Here is an 18,096-nt window from a genome sequence, read left to right on the forward strand (position 1 = left end):
TATATGCATATATATATATATATATATATATATATATATATGTATGTATATATGTACACACACATACATATTAATACAACTGAATTTTTCGGAAATTAAAAAAAATATGAAAAACTATTTCGAACAAAAGTTGTGTAGAATTTCGACGAAAGATGTTAATATTTATTTAACTTTGGATTGAGCTTAAAAAGCCCTATCAATGTTAATTTTAATTTTTTAATGGAATCATATAATTTCTTTAATACAAAGTCGATTTCTCTGATCGTTCCGCATACAAAAGTACTAAGATAAGATAAAATCATCAAAAAGTGAATTATTTTTCGAGATATTTTACATTTTATTCTCATACTTTTTGGTACAAGGTGTGAAATATCTCGTAAACTATTCACTTTTCAACAAGCATCTTAATAATTTTGTAAGTAGCTTAACGAGAAAAATAGATAATGGCGATAATGATTTTTGCATACTGGTGCATTAATAAATCTACAAAATGTAACGAAATTTTGTTTAAAGTTTTTCTATGTTTCTCTGTTCTGTTTTTCTGTTGCAATATAATTTTACGCGTGTTCGGCTCCGTATTCGGAATGGGAATTAATTGTCGATGTTGATAAAGTGTCCGATATTCCAGGTATCGCGGGAGCGGCGATATCGGCTCGCTTCTGCAGGTCTGACAAGGTTAATATACGCCGTAAGCGACACAGACATACATACGCGTGAGCGTCCGTCTATAAATATTGCGCGAAAAATAAGTGTGTAAACGTCATCCGTCGCTCTCACGTGATACACTTTTACACACGAAACGAGAACGCGCACACACATAATCGAGTCTCGAAATAAAAAGGAAAGAACCAATTGCGCGGTAGTCTTATCACGCTACGTTATAAACAACAACGATAAGGAACAATGCATGAAAATTATTTCAGTAAGCGCGAGTGCCATTGGGCAATAAAAGCGTAATTATTCGCGTCGGGTTTGCGTCACCCGTGGAAGTCCCTGGGAGCATTAATTACCAACCGATAATTGGACACTCGGACGCGTCGACCGTAAAAAGCAAGCGCTCCACGATAGGTATTCACGATTCCGATTCCGCCAAACTGTTGAAAATAGTCTGTACAGATCGACGTCGCGATCTGTGCGAAGCACAGAGTCGCATAGTCGCATAGTCGCATAGGCACATAGTCGCATAATCGCTTAGGCGCATAGGCGCATAGTCGTGCCGCTCGATTAGAAGCGATTCCATTGATCGGAACGAAGGGACAGTTTCGGACAAGCAAAACCGGCTTTGCATGGTGCTTTGTTCCTTCGGGGAACATGTTCGAGCGCGGTGGGGATTGCTTTATTCCTCGCTTCACTCACGGAGAAAAAAGCAGCGCAAAAAAAGTTTTTCTCGACTCGGACAAAAACGACGTTATTCCTCAAAATTACCAAGGATGCGCCCACCTACGGCCCACGTTAAGCGCACGCCACGACCACGACGGCAGCGACAACGACGGCAACGAATCGTGTTCTAAGTTTTAGGTGCACCGCGGTGCATTTGCATAATGATAATGCATTTGCATAATCACAATGATAACTCGTGCAGCGCGCTCGTCATCGTTTGTCTTGCCATTGCGACATCGAGCGCGATATACGAGGTGTCCTTCTTATTTCGTCTCACATACTGTTAGATCCTTCGAGTAGCAAAGATCGTTACATCATTTTTGCGCGGAGCATCTCGGCAATCGTATTCTGAGCATGGATCTTATCTAAAGCTCGTCTAACAAATACTTTATCGGGTATTTATTTCAGAGTATTTATTTATTCAGTTTAATCAGAGTATTTATTTATTCAGTTTAATCGGAGTATTTATTTCAACACGATACCACAGTCGGTAAAAGTAACCAGCTTAACCCAAGAATGAAGTCTCATTGCGCTAAGTAATGGCAACTTAAGCAGCGAACGAAAAGATTTCGCCGTCGGTCAACGCCGAAACAACCTATCTGCCGAAACAACCCAGCCGTCTCCCGCAAAAAGAATCGAATTCGCGACCACCCTGTGCATCCTCGCGCGCGCGCGCACACGTGAGGACGACACACGGCGTGGTAGACGAGCCGTCTTACCCGCGTGAACATGCACGCTCATAGAGGAGCAGTCAACCTTCTCGATCTACGGTCGAACACACAATACACACAGACGGCGCGGCGTAAAAGGTCGCCGTTGCACGCGTGTATGGGAGCAAAATAGCCGGCAATTTGCAGGTTTACGAGTTATTTCACAATGGCTGCAAAGTATAGTGCTACAGTATTATATCGCCGTGGTAGCTCGAGTGCACGGTCAGCGAACGGTGTAGCACGGGGTAAGAGACGAGTGCGTGTGGGTGCGTGCGAGCGAGTGAGTGAGAGCGAACAAACGAGGGCTGGGGCGGTCCGAGGAGGAGGAGGATAAAGAGGAGAGGAGAGGAGGCCTCTCCTCTCTCGCATGGACGCGATGTTCGCGTTGGCTATCACCGTCGCTGGATTACTTTGTGTACGATAGGTATACAACGTCGATCGTTGCCTTGCTGAAACGAGCTTGTGAGGTGAGGCAAATGGACGACGCTGCCAGTGTGTTACCTACCCTATTTCGAGACAATAACCGACCGACTATAAACCTGTCCGGAGGTTGGACGCTCTCTTATTCTCTTATAGAGCCGGTTTCTGCGTACGCAGAATCTTAAACCGAATCTCCCTCGATCGAGGGTCGTCACGATTGCGATGGCGACGGCGACAAAGGCTCACGTGACGATTGTCCGCCGAGGTGGCGACGCGAGACACCGACGGCCGGAAGACTCGCCGGAGATCCGCGACGCGGAGAACACGAGCGATTACCGGCATCTCCGAGGGAAAGAAAACGAAACGGGGGAAGGGTGAAACAGACGAAGCTACCATCACCCTGAAGAAGAAAGATTAAAGACCCAGCTTGTACGCCCTCGCCGGAATGATGGATGCGATCTCCGTGAGACGCGGGCGCCGAGTTCGCCGAGTAGGTGGAGACTTCTATTTCCATTCCTGCGCGCTCGTTCCCCGTTTCCTCTTGCCGTACAATCTCTTTCGCGCCCGTTTATCCGCGAGCATCACACAAGTGCCGTCCGTTGCGCACATTTCAATCAAAATTGATACGCTTTTGCGCCCACACATCGTTCCGCGAAAACATCGCCGACAGCGCTCGCTGATCAAGGACACTCGTCAACTGTTTTTCAGAGGAAAGATTTCGACATAAACAGCTCCTCTCCGAGAGAATTTCGCGCCAGTGAAGGTACGAGTACATTCGTCATGGAATTTTATAGATTCGTCGCACCACGATATGGATTTTACTATTGGTCACATCCACTGGTACAAATCGGAACCTGCGCTAGACCTGCCAGTGCCTCAGTCTTTGTCTATCCTTTGTTGATCCTAATGTACCTCATCCCTTCTATCCCATTCTATCCCATACAAAAATGAGGGAAGAATCAAAGATCTCTCTTGCATCCCATTGCTTACCGTGAATATTGTATGGAATATGCATTCTAGTTAGTCCGAAAATAACTAGTCGGGTTAAGTCAAAAGCTGGTATCAAAAAATTAGATAGCAAATAAAAATTGAAGATACATAAATTTCGTAAAAGTTTCAAAGAAGCAAAATTGAGTGTGACATTACTGGCTAGCAACTACTTATGATTCTTCATCTCATAACTGTAATTTTGTTTGCTTAATTATTAGCTAACTTATCTTACTCTCTAGCCACCTAGGAGTGCGATCCATTAGATGCTGCAGATATATTGAAGCGCCATATAGACCAATCATGGCTTCTATTAAGCGTTTCAAAACGTTTGCGGTGTCTAATGGATCGCACTCTAGGAGAAGTAAGCGTTACATTACTGGCTTTTAGTGGCGCATCAATACTCGTAAATTCACTATTTATCGAAGAACATTATGTATTTATATATTTACTTTGCTATCTAAATAATAAATGTTACTTTGAAACTAATTTCACGATACTACCTTGCCACATTGCACTCAACATGCTACACTGCAAATCCAAAGGTGTTATTTTAATTGAATCTCTTTTTATACACTTGGACTTTCAGTGTGCTCAAAAGATAAAATTTTCTGATTAGTTGACCTTTGCACAAAAAGTGCCTTGAATATTACTCTTTCTTCTATACCGCGTTTGCTAATATGTAACATTTATGTTTTTTTATTCGGATGGTATCTTTTTTTACGAATTCTACATTTACACTGAAATAATAGTCATCTATATTACTTCTATGATAAGATTATGTGTGCAAAAAATTATTATTATTATAAATATTTAGCATTAAATTTCTCATAAATGGTGCAGAGGAATTGCATGAAACCTTATCTAAGAATATGTTTCACTGCGATAAATGTTGCGTTAAATTTTAAACATTTTGGTTTAAGTGAATAAATTGGCGCGAGACGGGCGTCCTCGGGTTTGTCACGTGGTCTGCGAAAAGGTATCGCGGCGTTTTGTGACCTCGCGCCCGCGAACAACAATCTAAATGGTAATCCAATACCACACCCTCTTCGTAAAAAGTGAAAACCGCGCTCAAACGGGGTGACCGGACCCCCGACCGGACCCCGACCTCACATGGCAGAAATGCAGGCGCGAGCGAAGTGCTCTGCAAAAAGCGTTAACAAGGCTACGATGCGGGCTCGGCTAATTCTATAACTTCGTCCCTCCCCCTACATATCCTATCCTCTATCTCGGTCCCAAAATGTTCTTTCCTTCCTTCCTTCTTCGGGGTGTCGAGCCGATCGTCTCGTTCTTGTTCGGAACACCGTCAACGAACTCGCCGTTCGCGGACGAGCAGACGGACGGTCGGTTGGTCGGTCGGTCGGTTGGACGGTAATTATCTCCCGGCCGTGTAAAAATAATAATTAGCTTCCATCGTTGCATTAATTAAAGCGCCTCTCTTTCTCCCTTTCTCTCTCTCTTTCTCTCTCTCCACACGGCCCGCCGTCGTTTCTCGTCCCGCGCTCGTGCGAGGGGAGAGTTCCGCCGTAATTACACGTCCCTCGTGGCACTAACCAGTGTCCCACAAAGGCGACCGCGCGAGTTATTCACGCCCACGACACTCGGCCTGGCATCGCGCGATTGCGCGATCGCGCCACGCCACGGCACGCTACGTTGAGCCGCGCCGCGGCCGGCGATGCCACCCCCGGAAGTTATCGGATCGTTAATGTCCCACTTGGTATCCCGATGCATCTTTTAGGCCCGCTTGCACCAACGTTATTTTGGTTTTAAGTGATACTTAAATATATGTCTGTCTTCATTTATTTAGGCAGCATTTCAAAACGTTTTTTTTTTGAAGAAAATTTTATTCAATACCTATAATTCACGTTACATATACTATAAAGTATCGAGTAAAATTTCCTCAAAAAGGACGTTTTGGAATCTTAAAAAGAAAGATAAAGATAAATATATGTTTAAGTTTCGCTTAAAGCCAAAATAATGTTGGTGCAGCTAGACCTTAGAGGCTTCGACTGTGTGACAGGGTCGAATTATGCTCGATGCATCAAGTGCAATTTCTGACTTCTCAAAGTTGTAAGCTAACATCTGCCAACATTTTTGCTCTTGCTCCAATAAGGAGCAAGTCGATTCAGTAATTTGCCCACCCCTAATCAGACCGGTGACGTTAAATAGCTTTACGATCATGCACTGAGAGAAAAAAAATTGTTGGAATAACTATAATCTTACTATATTTTATAATTCATTTTGGCCTCAAACATATATTTATAATTCATCTAAACATGAAGATATAGTAGAATGAACACAGATTTATAGTCACCATCTTATTACTCTATATATATATGGTAAAGCACCTTTTGGGAATATAGTTATATGTACCTATATTTGCCAAATATTCCAATTGTATTGACTATGTAAAATAGTTAATTTTTCTTATCATTCAATATTTGCTGCCTTACTATATTTCTTATTTCAAATAATTATAAATCTTGGAAAAGTTTTACATGAGTCAGTTATATTATGCTTATATTGTAAATATTACAAACATTATGGTGACATTTACTATAAAAAAGATATTCCTAACTATAATCTTTTTACTATGCCATTATAGTTCCAAATATCATAGCACTGAGAGAAAAATGTATGATATTTGGAACTATAATGGCATAGTAAAAAGATTATAGTTAGGAATATCTTTTTTATAGTAAATGTCACCATAATGTTTGTAATATTTACAATATAAATATAGTATAACTGACTCATGTAAAACTTTTACCAAGAATTATAATTATTTGAAATAAAAAACATAATAAGATAGCAAATATTAAATGGTAAGAGAAATTAACTATTTTATATAGTCAATACAATTGGAATATTTGGAAAATATGGGTACATATGACTATATTCTCAAAGCGTGTCTTACTATACACATAGAGTAATAAAATGGTGACTATAAATGTGTGTTCATTCTGCTATATCTTCGTTTTTGGATGAACTATAAATACATGTTTGAGGCCAAAGCAAACTATAAAATATAGTGAGATTATAGTTATTCCAACTATTTTTTTCTCTCAGTGTGTGATCGATGATATCGCAAATATCTTATTCGCGAAACAAAGCTATAGCTAAATGTTTGTTCGACATACCTGTTTGAACTGATCTTCAAAACTCCAGCTCGTCTGCTGAGATGGATTTGATCCTGGCAAGGGACTTGGTCCTGGCGGATGACTCGGTCCCGACTGCTGGCTCGGTCCCGGCTGATGGCTCGTTCCACTGTTCTGCACGGTGTTGCTGCATTCCATACGCATATTCTGCGGTTCTCTATGGTTGTTGTTGTTGTTGCTGTTATTATTGTTGTTAGTCTCGCGAACCTCGGCGCTGCCCGGGCTGCTACCCATCGGAGAATCGCTGTGGCGGGTGTTGACAGGCGAGACTATGCGACTGCCGGACACGTTTCCGAAATTTCCTAGTTGCGCGTGATTGTTATGCAGCGACTGTTGCGTCAAGAACGCGTGTGAGAAGCCGAATGGGTTTATATTGCCGAAGTGAGGCATGGCACCGTTGTTCAACGCAGCTTCGTTAAACACACGTTGCAGAGCGTCCAGCCCACTCCTGTTTTCTAGCATTTCAGCTTCATTCTGTAATCGCAAAATCAGTTCCAATGTGTTAAAAAACGTTGACGTAGGACGTAGACATCATGCTGCCTAATTTTCACGCCATTGTGCGCGAGAATACGGCACAAGTTCTTATCGGAACGGTGATCGTAAAAGATATTTGCGCTCGCCAGGCCCCGTCATCCGGTTTGGGCTGTTGCGTAATGAAGAAAAAGAAAAAGGAAAGAAAAAGAAATCTTTTGTCGCGATGACACGATGGTAACTCATTTATGACTGTCAACGTCCGCTGTTACGACTATCTCACGATTTTCCACGAGTCGCGTCACTCCACCTTGCCACTTTTGTAGGTCAACGAACGCTCGACTCCTTCGAGCAGGTTTTATGACGAATTATGCGGCCGCTTATCTTCACACGGAAACTCGACGAGCGCGAACGCGAAGGGAACTTTTCGACCGTTCCTCGTAAGCCGCATCCGCGTTCGCCCGCCGAAGGAAATGCTCGCGCCCTCAGCACGAGACGAATGCCGAAAGGCGTAACACGCGAATGCCGAAAGGCGTAAGAAGACTTTTCGAACACTTACCTCCATTTTAATCTTTAGAAGATGCGGGTTAGAGGTCAGCAGGCTCTGGAATTGCGCCAGTGTGGTGGGATTCGATATTAGATGGTTGCCGGCATGCAACGATACAGCGTCCAGCGAAGGCTGCGTGTTACTCTGAGGTGGCTGTTGGTATAACTCCTCCGCACTGTCGTCATCCTGATCCGAATCCGACGCATCTTCCTCCTGATGAGACTGAAATCATAAGGGATAACACAATAATTAACAATCGCTCGGTTCCGAATCGCAGTGAAACTTTGTGTCAAACACGCATCATATAATCGATCGATTAATATTTCCTCGGGACCAACAACGAGATCATCTCATCGGTCTCCCATAGATCGACAATCGCGAACACTCCACGCTCCGATTTCGCGGGCGAATTTCGCGCGGGAAACCCGAGTGACAGTCGATGTGTACCACGCGTGATTAGAAAGGAATAAGAAGAGGCAATATCGGTTGGTAACGTGATATCAACCGTGCAATAGGCATAATCGTGAGTAAGGAGGGCAGATATTGGAGCATTAAACATTAATTAGAAAAATGGCGAATGCGGTGAGTTATATACACCGAGATAGCCACTATCAACTAACATTATTATGCCGCGGGTGTCATAAGTGTTTTACAGCCGTGCCCATTGCGCCAGTACGGGCGTAAAAGTGTACAAAGTCACATTACTGGGAACGGAAACGACTATCGTAAAAAAAAGAGGAGAGAAAAGATGAACGTTCCATATTTTTTCCTCACTCCGAATTAACTCAAGCTCCCGAATCGAAATTTTGATGCTATTTTGACGCTCTTAAGGATATTTTGCGCCTACTTAGACGGCTTATAGCCTAGATAAAACCTTTACTTTGACGATATTGATACTCATTAACTTCTCTTTTGAACCTTTAACTCTACTTTCTTAAAATGAATCAGTGAATAGTCACTGATATCAGTTATAAGTATAGCACTGAACACTTTCAGTGCAATACTTATAACTGCAAATCAGTGTATATTCACTGTTTTCAGTGATGTTTCGCTGATTCATTTTAAGAGAGTACATTGTCAAAATTTTGACGCTACTTTGATGCTCTTAAAAATAGTTTGAACCTACTTAGATAATCTACAACCTAGGTGAAATCTATTTTAACGATATTGACACTTGTTTCGAGTCGAAATTTTGACCCTATGTTGAACCTTGAATTCTACACTGCAGTAGGAGCTAAGATAGCAAAGTAGGTTTAATTCTAATGATATAATTTACTCCTACTTTGAGCATGATGATGTCTGAAATTTCCGCTTTCGCTTGCTTTTGTGTCAAAGTAGGTTGTATAATAATAGGATCTTAGGAAGTAGAGTAGGTTCAGTTACGAATCTCTATTGAAGCTTTAGCTCCTGCATAGAATATATGTGTTTTATAGAATTCAAGATTCAACATAGAGTCAAAATTTCGACTCGGAAATGAGTCAGTATCGTCAAAATAGGTTTCACCTAGGTTATAGATTATCTAAGTAGGCTCAAACTATTTTTAAGAGCGTCAAAGTAGCATCAAAATTTTGACAAGCTAGAGTTAAAGATTCAAAAGAAAAGTTAATGAGTATCAATATCGTCAAAGTAGGTTTTACTTAGGCTATAAACCGTCTAAGTAGGCGCAAATTATCCTTAAGAGCGTCAAAGTAGCATCAAAATTTCGACTTGAGAAATCTACCATTAGTTTTTAGGAAAATATACTGTGTCAGCGATATAGACTTTAGCAAGATAGACTGGGTAGAAATTAGTAGAGCTTGTTCGAGTCGAAATTTTGACCCTATGTTGAACCTTGAATTCTACACCGCAGTAGGAGCTAAAATAGCAAAGTAAGTTTAATTCTAATGATATAATTTACTCCTACTTTGACCCTGATGATGCCTGAAATATATGCAACAAATAAAATATACATTTTGCATGCTATTTGACATTTCTGTTTCGTTATTTATTAAATTTTTTAAATATTTCTATAAAATACATATATTCTACGTAGGAGCTAAAACTTCAGTAGAGGTTCGCAACTGAACCTACTTTGCTTCCTAAGATCTTACTATTGTACAACCTACTTTGACGCTAAAGAAAGTAAAAACGGAAATTTCAGACATCATCAAGGTCAAAGTAGGAGTAAATTATATCATTCGAATTAAACCTACCTCGCTATTTTAGCTCCTACTGCGATGTAGAATTCAAAGTTCAACATAGGATCAAAATTTCGACTCGGGCTCCCGATAAATGCCTCGCGCGCGATTCTCGAACACCTACGACGTGCCCACGTCGACTCGCGTGTTACATCTATTCTTCCCTCTGTTCTCCGAGTCTTGCGTCTGATCAGCGGTGGATCTTCTTCAAATGAAAACACGAGACGCTATTCCGGCCGAAGAAAGAGAGAAAAAGAGTGTCCCTTTTGTCTAAGAAAAAATGCAAATACACATACGTGCATTTAGATTCGACGGAGCTTCGAGTTCGAATGATGAGAGGCGAGCTTTTATACCTGGGAAAGGCGGACTCGAGTAAACACGCCTGCACCTATCGAATGCGCAGGTGGATCCTACGCACGAACGTACCAACATTCGTCCCAATCTTAAATGGTACCACCGATCGAAGAGTACGGCATTCGATAGGCGAGGAGCGACGAACGAGGTCTCTCTGTCGGCGTTTTGAGCACGTGTGATAATATTGACTCTCTACTACGGTGGTGGTCAGAGGAAGAATAAGCGCCACGGGATAGAATCCTAATCAAATACGAAACATGCTCGCCTTCCAGATTCCAATCTAACCGACAGCCATCAGATTTGAATGAAGCGTAACATCGAAAGCATATTGAATTTGCTGCGCCTGTAAGTCTCTCAAGGTACAGAAATTTCAAAATAATATTTTAAAATAAAGGTTGATAACGAAATAAGATAAGATTTAATCCTTTGCGATAAGATTATGATGAGCGCATCGGAAATGAAGGAAATATCCTAGAATCTCGTCGGTGCCTGGCCGCGAGATAATAAATTTGTGCCTAATATCACTACTAGCCAGTGATATAACGCTCAATTCCTCCTAGTGGCTAGATAAATAAGGTAGCTGATGATTAAACAAACGAAATTACAGTTATGAGACAAAAAAACATAAGTAGTTGCTCTAGCCAGTAATGTAATGCTCAATTCTGCTTGTCTGAAACTTTTATGAAACTTTTATGAAATTAACGTAATCGCAATTTTGATATGCTATCCAATTTTGAAGGGTTAGTGATGATATAGCGATATAGTGAGCTAGTAATGATATAAAGATATGATAATAATTAGATTATGTATTTTAGAATAGATAACACTTTCCATTCTATCATATTTGATATATTATGGCTCAATAACGGCTAAACCACAAAATTCAATTCGATATTTCAGTGAATAATCAACCAATAACAAATGAGTCTGACAAACTAGAAAATTTAATCTAGCCTGTACTAACTAGCTACTGGCTTTTGATTCAAGCCGGCTAATTGCATTTCTATTCGAGTTAGGTGACCCACCAACAATATTCTTGCTTATACATGAGAAAACGATTGTGTTAATTTGATTATATTCGTCTTGATTGAAGACAAATTTATCTTCGTTCAACGCCATATAATCTCACTTTAACATTAATCTCATTTTTAAAACGTCAACAATAAAGATATTCTTCAAATCGGAATATTCTTTCTTTTCCCTTCTTCTCTAGAGTACACAAAACCATAGCAAAGTCCTGTGATTCGTCCTAAAACGAAAATTTGCATCTCATGTCTATGATTACGGCAATCCGTGTGCGAAAGCCCTAACGCGTATCGCGAAAGCCGTCGTGTATTCCGGAAGCGAGCGTTAACGCGAGAAATATCGCGGAAAGCCACGTATCGGCTGAAAACGGGGGAGGGGGGGGAGGGAGCGAGAATAAATTACGGCCGCACGGTTAACACCGTGCGCGCGCGGCATCGTTATTCTCAGCGTGTGGCGCAGGGTTGCGAATTATATCATTCGAGTGTTCGCGGACGCAGCACACCGTCATTACAATAATCACGGTAGAGCCGCGTCCGAGGGTGCCCCATTGTTCTAGTCCGAAACGAGTCGTTCGCACGTAGGTGTCTGAATATCTCGTATGGAAAGTGACGAGAGGCACTGTATCGGCGGCCCCCCTCTCGCGTATCCGCCGAGTCAGCCGAAACGGCGTGAGGCGGGATAACCGATCGAATCCCTTTCGAGGGTACACGTGAGATAAAGTTTCGTTTAGACATCGAATATAAATACATTCGAGTCTCGAAATTTTGATGCTACTTTAACGCTTTTAAGGATATTTTGCGTCTACTTAGACGGTTTATAGCCAAGGTAAAACCTACTTTGATGAAATTGATGCTCATTAATCAGTAGGTAATGAGTTGGCCGTGTCTGGACGCTACGAAGGAATGCCTACTTCGGGATATCCCTGGCTAGAGCCTCTACATATTTAGGGCCCGCTTCGATTAATTTCTACCCAGTCTATCTTGCTAAAGTCTATATCGCTGACATAGTAGATTTTCCTAAAAACATGGCAGATTTCCCGAGTCGAAATTTTGTAACTACTTTGACACTCTTAAGGATATTTTGCGTCTACTTAGACGATTTATAGCCAAGGTAAAACCTACTTTGACGAAATTGATGCTCATTAATCAGTAGGTAATGAGTTGGCCGTGTCTGGACGCTACGAAGGAATGCCTACTTCGGGATATCCCTGGCTAGAGCCTCTACATATTTAGGGCCCGCTTCGATTAATTTCTACCCAGTCTATCTTGCTAAAGTCTATATCGCTGACATAGTAGATTTTCCTGAAAACATGGCAGATTTCCCGAGTCGAAATTTTGTAACTACTTTGACACTCTTAAGGATATTTTGCGTCTACTTAGACGATTTATAGCCAAGGTAAAACCTACTTTGACGAAATTGATGCTCATTAATCAGTAGGTAATGAGTTGGCCGTGTCTGGACGCTACGAAGGAATGCCTACTTCGGGATATCCCTGGCTAGAGCCTCTACATATTTAGGGCCCGCTTCGATTAATTTCTACCCAGTCTATCTTGCTAAAGTCTATATCGCTGACATAGTAGATTTTCCTGAAAACATGGCAGATTTCCCGAGTCGAAATTTTGATGCTACTTTGACGCTCTTAAGAATAATTTGCGCCTACTTAGACGGTTTATAGCCTACGTAAAACCTACTTTGACGATATTGATACTCATTAACTTCTCTTTTGAACCTTTAACTCTACCTTATCAAAATTTTGACGCTACTTTGACGCTCTTAAGAATAATTTGCGCCTACTTAGACGGTTTATAGCCTACGTAAAACCTACTTTGACGATATTGATACTCATTAACTTCTCTTTTGAACCTTTAACTCTACCTTATCAAAATTTTGACGCTACTTTGACGCTCTTAAGAATAATTTGCGCCTACTTAGACGGTTTATAGCCTACGTAAAACCTACTTTGACGATATTGATACTCATTAACTTCTCTTTTGAACCTTTAACTCTACCTTATCAAAATTTTGACGCTACTTTGACGCTCTTAAGAATAATTTGCGCCTACTTAGACGGTTTATAGCCTACGTAAAACCTACTTTGACGATATTGATACTCATTAACTTCTCTTTTGAACCTTTAACTCTACCTTATCAAAATTTTGACGCTACTTTGACGCTCTTAAAAATAGTTTGAGTCTACATAGATAATATACCTAGGTGAAACCTATTTTGTTTGATAATCAATCTAGGTGATACTTATTTTGACGATATTGACACTCATTTCCGAGTCGAAATTTTGACCCTATGTTGAACCTTGAATTCTACACCGCAGTAAGAGCTAAGATAGCAAAGTAAGTTTCATTCTAATGATATAATTTACTCCTACTTTGACCCCGATGATGCCTGAAATATATGCAACAAATAAAATGTACATTTTGTATGCTATTTGACGTTTCTGTTTCGTTATTTATTAAATTTTTTAAATATTTCTATAAAATACATATATTCTATGTAGGAGCTAAAACTTCAATAGAGATTCGCTAAACCTACTTTGCTTTCTAAGATCTTACTATTATACAACCTTCTTTGACGCTAAAGAAAGCGAAAGAGGAAATTTCAGACATCATCAGGGTCAAAGTAGGAGTAAATTATATCATTAGAATTAAACGTATCTCGCTATTTTAGCTCCTACTGCGGTGTAGAATTCAAGGTTCAACATAAGGTCAATATTTCGACTCGGGCAAGCTATGCTTCCGAAAATAACGAGTAAGTAAATGTTTCGTATCGCATTAAGTAAATGTGTCTCATTTCCGTTTCCAGATCCACCGCGGATCACGCGGTATGTTTGTCCCCATTATCGATTTAGGATTATCGCCGATGATGCGGCGCTATATAGATTTTTATCGACACGTCCGTTCCTTGATATGAAAATCCAGATTCTCGGGAAATGAATATTCCAGACGAAAAATGGAGGGATATTTCCGTTCGTTCGGTGTCTACTCGCGCAGACCGGCAGATTAGATCGTGGATCGACCTGTACTCTCTTTATCCCTCGATAACCGGCCGAGATGAGCGGAATAAATCAATAGACGGGCGTAGGGAAGCTCGAGTTTGGGCGAGGAGGGCGGCCGAGATGCAGGTAGAACTGTCGTCTTAAATAAATAAGTGGGCGCGGATCCATTCTTCGAGAAGAAAAAAAGAAGAAGAGAAGAGAATCACTCCCACATTCGTGTCCCGCCGAAGAGACACCCGCGTGCCGGTATTCCTGCATAATTCATGCACCGTCGTCCACCGTGATCGCGGCGTATTTCCCTGCTCGGCAATCGAATACTGACTGGAGCCCAGCATCGCCCGCGATCTGAAGAAGCCATCGCCAAACGAACGTACGCGACGCATCTCCAAATTCTTTCGAGTGGAGTTTCAAGTCTCGCTCGAAACGAGTGGAAAATGGCAATATTTTTTCCAATCGAGACTGATCACTCTGCTTTTCGAGTGAGATTTTACTCCAAGAAATTTTGAAAGTTGCTATTCTGAATTTACCACCGTGAGATAACACAGTATCTGATGGGTACAATTTCATATTTCAAATTTCCAATATTTTCACGGTACTCTGAAAGAAAAATGGTTGATCTAACTAAAATTATAGTTATTTTTTGTCCTAAACGTACTTTTTGTAAGAAAATGACGTAAATTATAAGATTATTATCACTAACATTATAGCAGAATTTAATAAAAAAATGTTTTTCTTGGCCATAAATTGTAATAATTATTTCTCCGTGTAATTATAATTATATAAATACTAAAACTTTTTTTCTCAAAATGTATTTACAACGGGATCCGACCCCATGTATCCTATTTCGATCTCCTCTGCAATCATATCCCGCCACTTTTCCCGTATCATACCAAAAACGAACATAAAAATTGACTTGTACACGGAGAGAATATTACAACAAAAATTTACAATTTTAGTACTCCAGGAATAGACAGGTACTATGATAAACATTATAATAAGACATAGTAAAAGTCAGAGGGTTAAACGCGATATTACATATCAAATATACGGCATTCACCACGCCGTCACATAGCTACATAGCATAGAACCGTCTCTCCCTCTCTTTCTTTCTTTCTCTTCGCAGTCGGTGCGCGCGCGCGACACTGCGGTCTCATGAAGACATTTTAACGAGATTTAATATATCCTAGGCACGACAATAGCTAAATTTACCGAAGGCTAAGCCGCGGTGCGTTTATATCCCTCGCAGCCACTGCAGATAACTGTGTCCGCGCCGTGATTTATCGCCGGGCCGCCACCATACGATTGTTTTATTGTTTATACCTTATAGTTTCCACGCTTCGCGGGTGTACTCGCGCGAGCGCGCGGCAACAAAGAGTCGTGGGTGCGCAAATGCGTGAGTGCGTGAGAGTGCACGCGCATATCTTGTGCGTGTATATATCTATATATATATATATGTTATATGCCGCAGCGCGCGGCCTGTAAATCATCGCCTAAACGCTCCAGGCACTACAGACGGCACGGCTCTAAATATTCTAATTACTACGGGACTATCGCGGTTTAATTGAGGGACTCCTGTTAGATGGATATTCGCTGATCTCGATTATCAATATTATTGTCCGTGAGCTCGCACAAGCGTAGCATCTCAGTCGGAATATGCACTGAGGGAAAAATGTATGATACTTCACTGAGAGAAAAAAATAGTTGGAATAACTATAATCTCACTATATTTTATAGTTCGTTTTGGCCTCAAACATATATTTATAGTTCATCTAAACATGAAGATATAGTAGAATGAACACAGATTTATAGTCACCATCTTATTACTCTATATATATGGTAAAGCACCTTTTGGGAATATAGTTACATGTACCTATATTTGCCAAATTGTATTCCAATTGTATTGACTATATAAAATAGTTAATTTCTCTTACCATTCAATATTTGCCACCTTACCATATTTTTTATTTCAAATAATTATAATTGTTGGTAAAAATTTTACACGGGTCAGTAATACTATACTTATATTGTAAATATTACAAATATTATGGTAACATTTACTGTAAAAATTATATTCCTAACTATAATCTTTTTACTATGCCATTATAGTTCCAAATATCATACATTTTTCTTTCAGTGTTGGAACTATAATGGCATAATAAAAAGATTATAGTTAGGAATATTATTTTTATAGTAAATCTCAGCATAATGTTTATAATATTTAGAATATAAGCATAGTATAACTGACCCATGTAAAACTTTTACCAAGAATTATAATTATTTGAAATAAAAAACATAGTAAGGTAGCAAATATTAAATGGTAAGAGAAATTAACTATTTTATATAGTCAATACAATTGGAATATTTGGAAAATATGGGTACATGTAACTATATTCCCAAAGCGTGCTTTACTATACACATAGAGTAATAAGATGGTGACTATAAATCTGTGTTCATTCTGCTATATCTTCGTGTTTAGATGAACTATAAATATATGTTTGAGGCCAAAACGAACTATAAAATATAATGAAATTATATTTATTCCAACTATTTTTTTCTCAGTGTGATAGTCACACTTGATTTATTAAATGTTTTATGGACAGAAAGTTGTCAAGTGAAATGTAAACATACGTGTATCTATTTGTTAACTGTAATATTTAACAAATAGTTTTGCTAGATATTACATCTGTTAGATATTAATCTGCCATTACAGATAGATATTGATATGATGAATATTAGATAGATATTAATCTGCTATTACAGATTAATTGAAATATATTTATGATTACATAGAAGTGATGTTCGTTTTTTTCATTTCCAAGTTAGTTCACGATATCAATTTCTCTTGTTTGCTAATATTGATATTCACATCTCCAATCTCCAATTGTCCAAATCGATTTTTTTCTGCCACGTGTATATCGAGCCGCGGAACAAACGCCACGGTCGCGCGCTGCTCGACTAGTGAGATCTCCTGGAAGTTATTACGCGACTAAATTGTCGCGCTGCCGCATTTTACAGCTTCGCGGAATCGCTCGCCGCTATGCAAAAGAACAATGTTATCGGATACGCAATGTGCAATGTGGAAAGTTACGAGAAGAAAAAAAGAAATTTCCGCCGATACATAGGAGATAACAGAATCGCGACCGCAATCTGCGCCATAAACACAGACAGACGCACATCGCAACCACGTTTAACAAATGCGGTTTCAGATATATTGCTGAAGCGAATTTCAAGTGAGCGCCTTTTTATATAACGCGAATGTATCCTAACGGTACCTTATGTTACATTCGAGTAATGATATACGGTATTATTATGGGGTATTATGTGAGAAGTAACGGAAGACGCGCACGAAAGCAATTCTCACTCGTGGCGATTCGTCTCTCTCTTCCGAGTCGAGCACCGTGTAAATAAATCACTTTCGACAAATTCCGCGCGGTTTTATCTCCGACGGGAGGCCCGCGATTAAAAGGCCGGGACTTTATCGCACGGCGGGGAACGCAAATATCGCCACGGCTCCTTCATTCGGCTGCACCTTTTCTTCCTTTGCTATTTCTGGACCGCTTGCTCTTCCTTGCAATAAATCTGCGGTACAGCCCGTTTTACGGCCGCCGCAATTACGTTTATCGTGGCTGCGAGGCCAAGGATGCTCCGCGCCACGAGCGGCTCAAAATGCATCGAGTACGTAAAATACTTATCGATAGTTTGAAACTGATTCACACTGCATATGCATGCACTCGAACGTGCGCGGCTTGAACTGATATTACCCTCCAACAGCGCGGATCGATTGTCGATATTATGCTTACTTTGTCCAGTCAAAGTATTTCGATGAATTCTGCTTTCCCCCCCCCCCCCCCCCCCCC

The 18,096-nt window shown here is 40.4% G+C and overlaps 1 protein-coding gene across 1 annotated transcript in view; it reads right to left on the reverse strand.

Annotated features, from left to right (window-relative positions):
• Positions 1 to 18,096, reverse strand: part of LOC116840813 (AT-rich interactive domain-containing protein 3C-like) — a 170,159-nt gene that overhangs the window by 100,098 nt on the left and 51,965 nt on the right. Inside the window, exons 3-4 of the mRNA XM_032808036.1 lie at positions 7,686 to 7,895; positions 6,638 to 7,129 (exon numbers count right to left, since the gene is read on the reverse strand). Coding sequence (XP_032663927.1) covers positions 6,638 to 7,129; positions 7,686 to 7,895 — 702 coding nt within the window. The remainder of the gene's footprint in view (positions 1 to 6,637; positions 7,130 to 7,685; positions 7,896 to 18,096) is intronic.

The sequence above is a fragment of the Odontomachus brunneus genome, unplaced genomic scaffold (genome assembly GCF_010583005.1).
Source record: "Odontomachus brunneus isolate Ranch 3 - 2012 unplaced genomic scaffold, Obru_v1 Obru_scaffold_012, whole genome shotgun sequence".
Lineage (NCBI taxonomy): Eukaryota > Metazoa > Arthropoda > Insecta > Hymenoptera > Formicidae > Odontomachus > Odontomachus brunneus.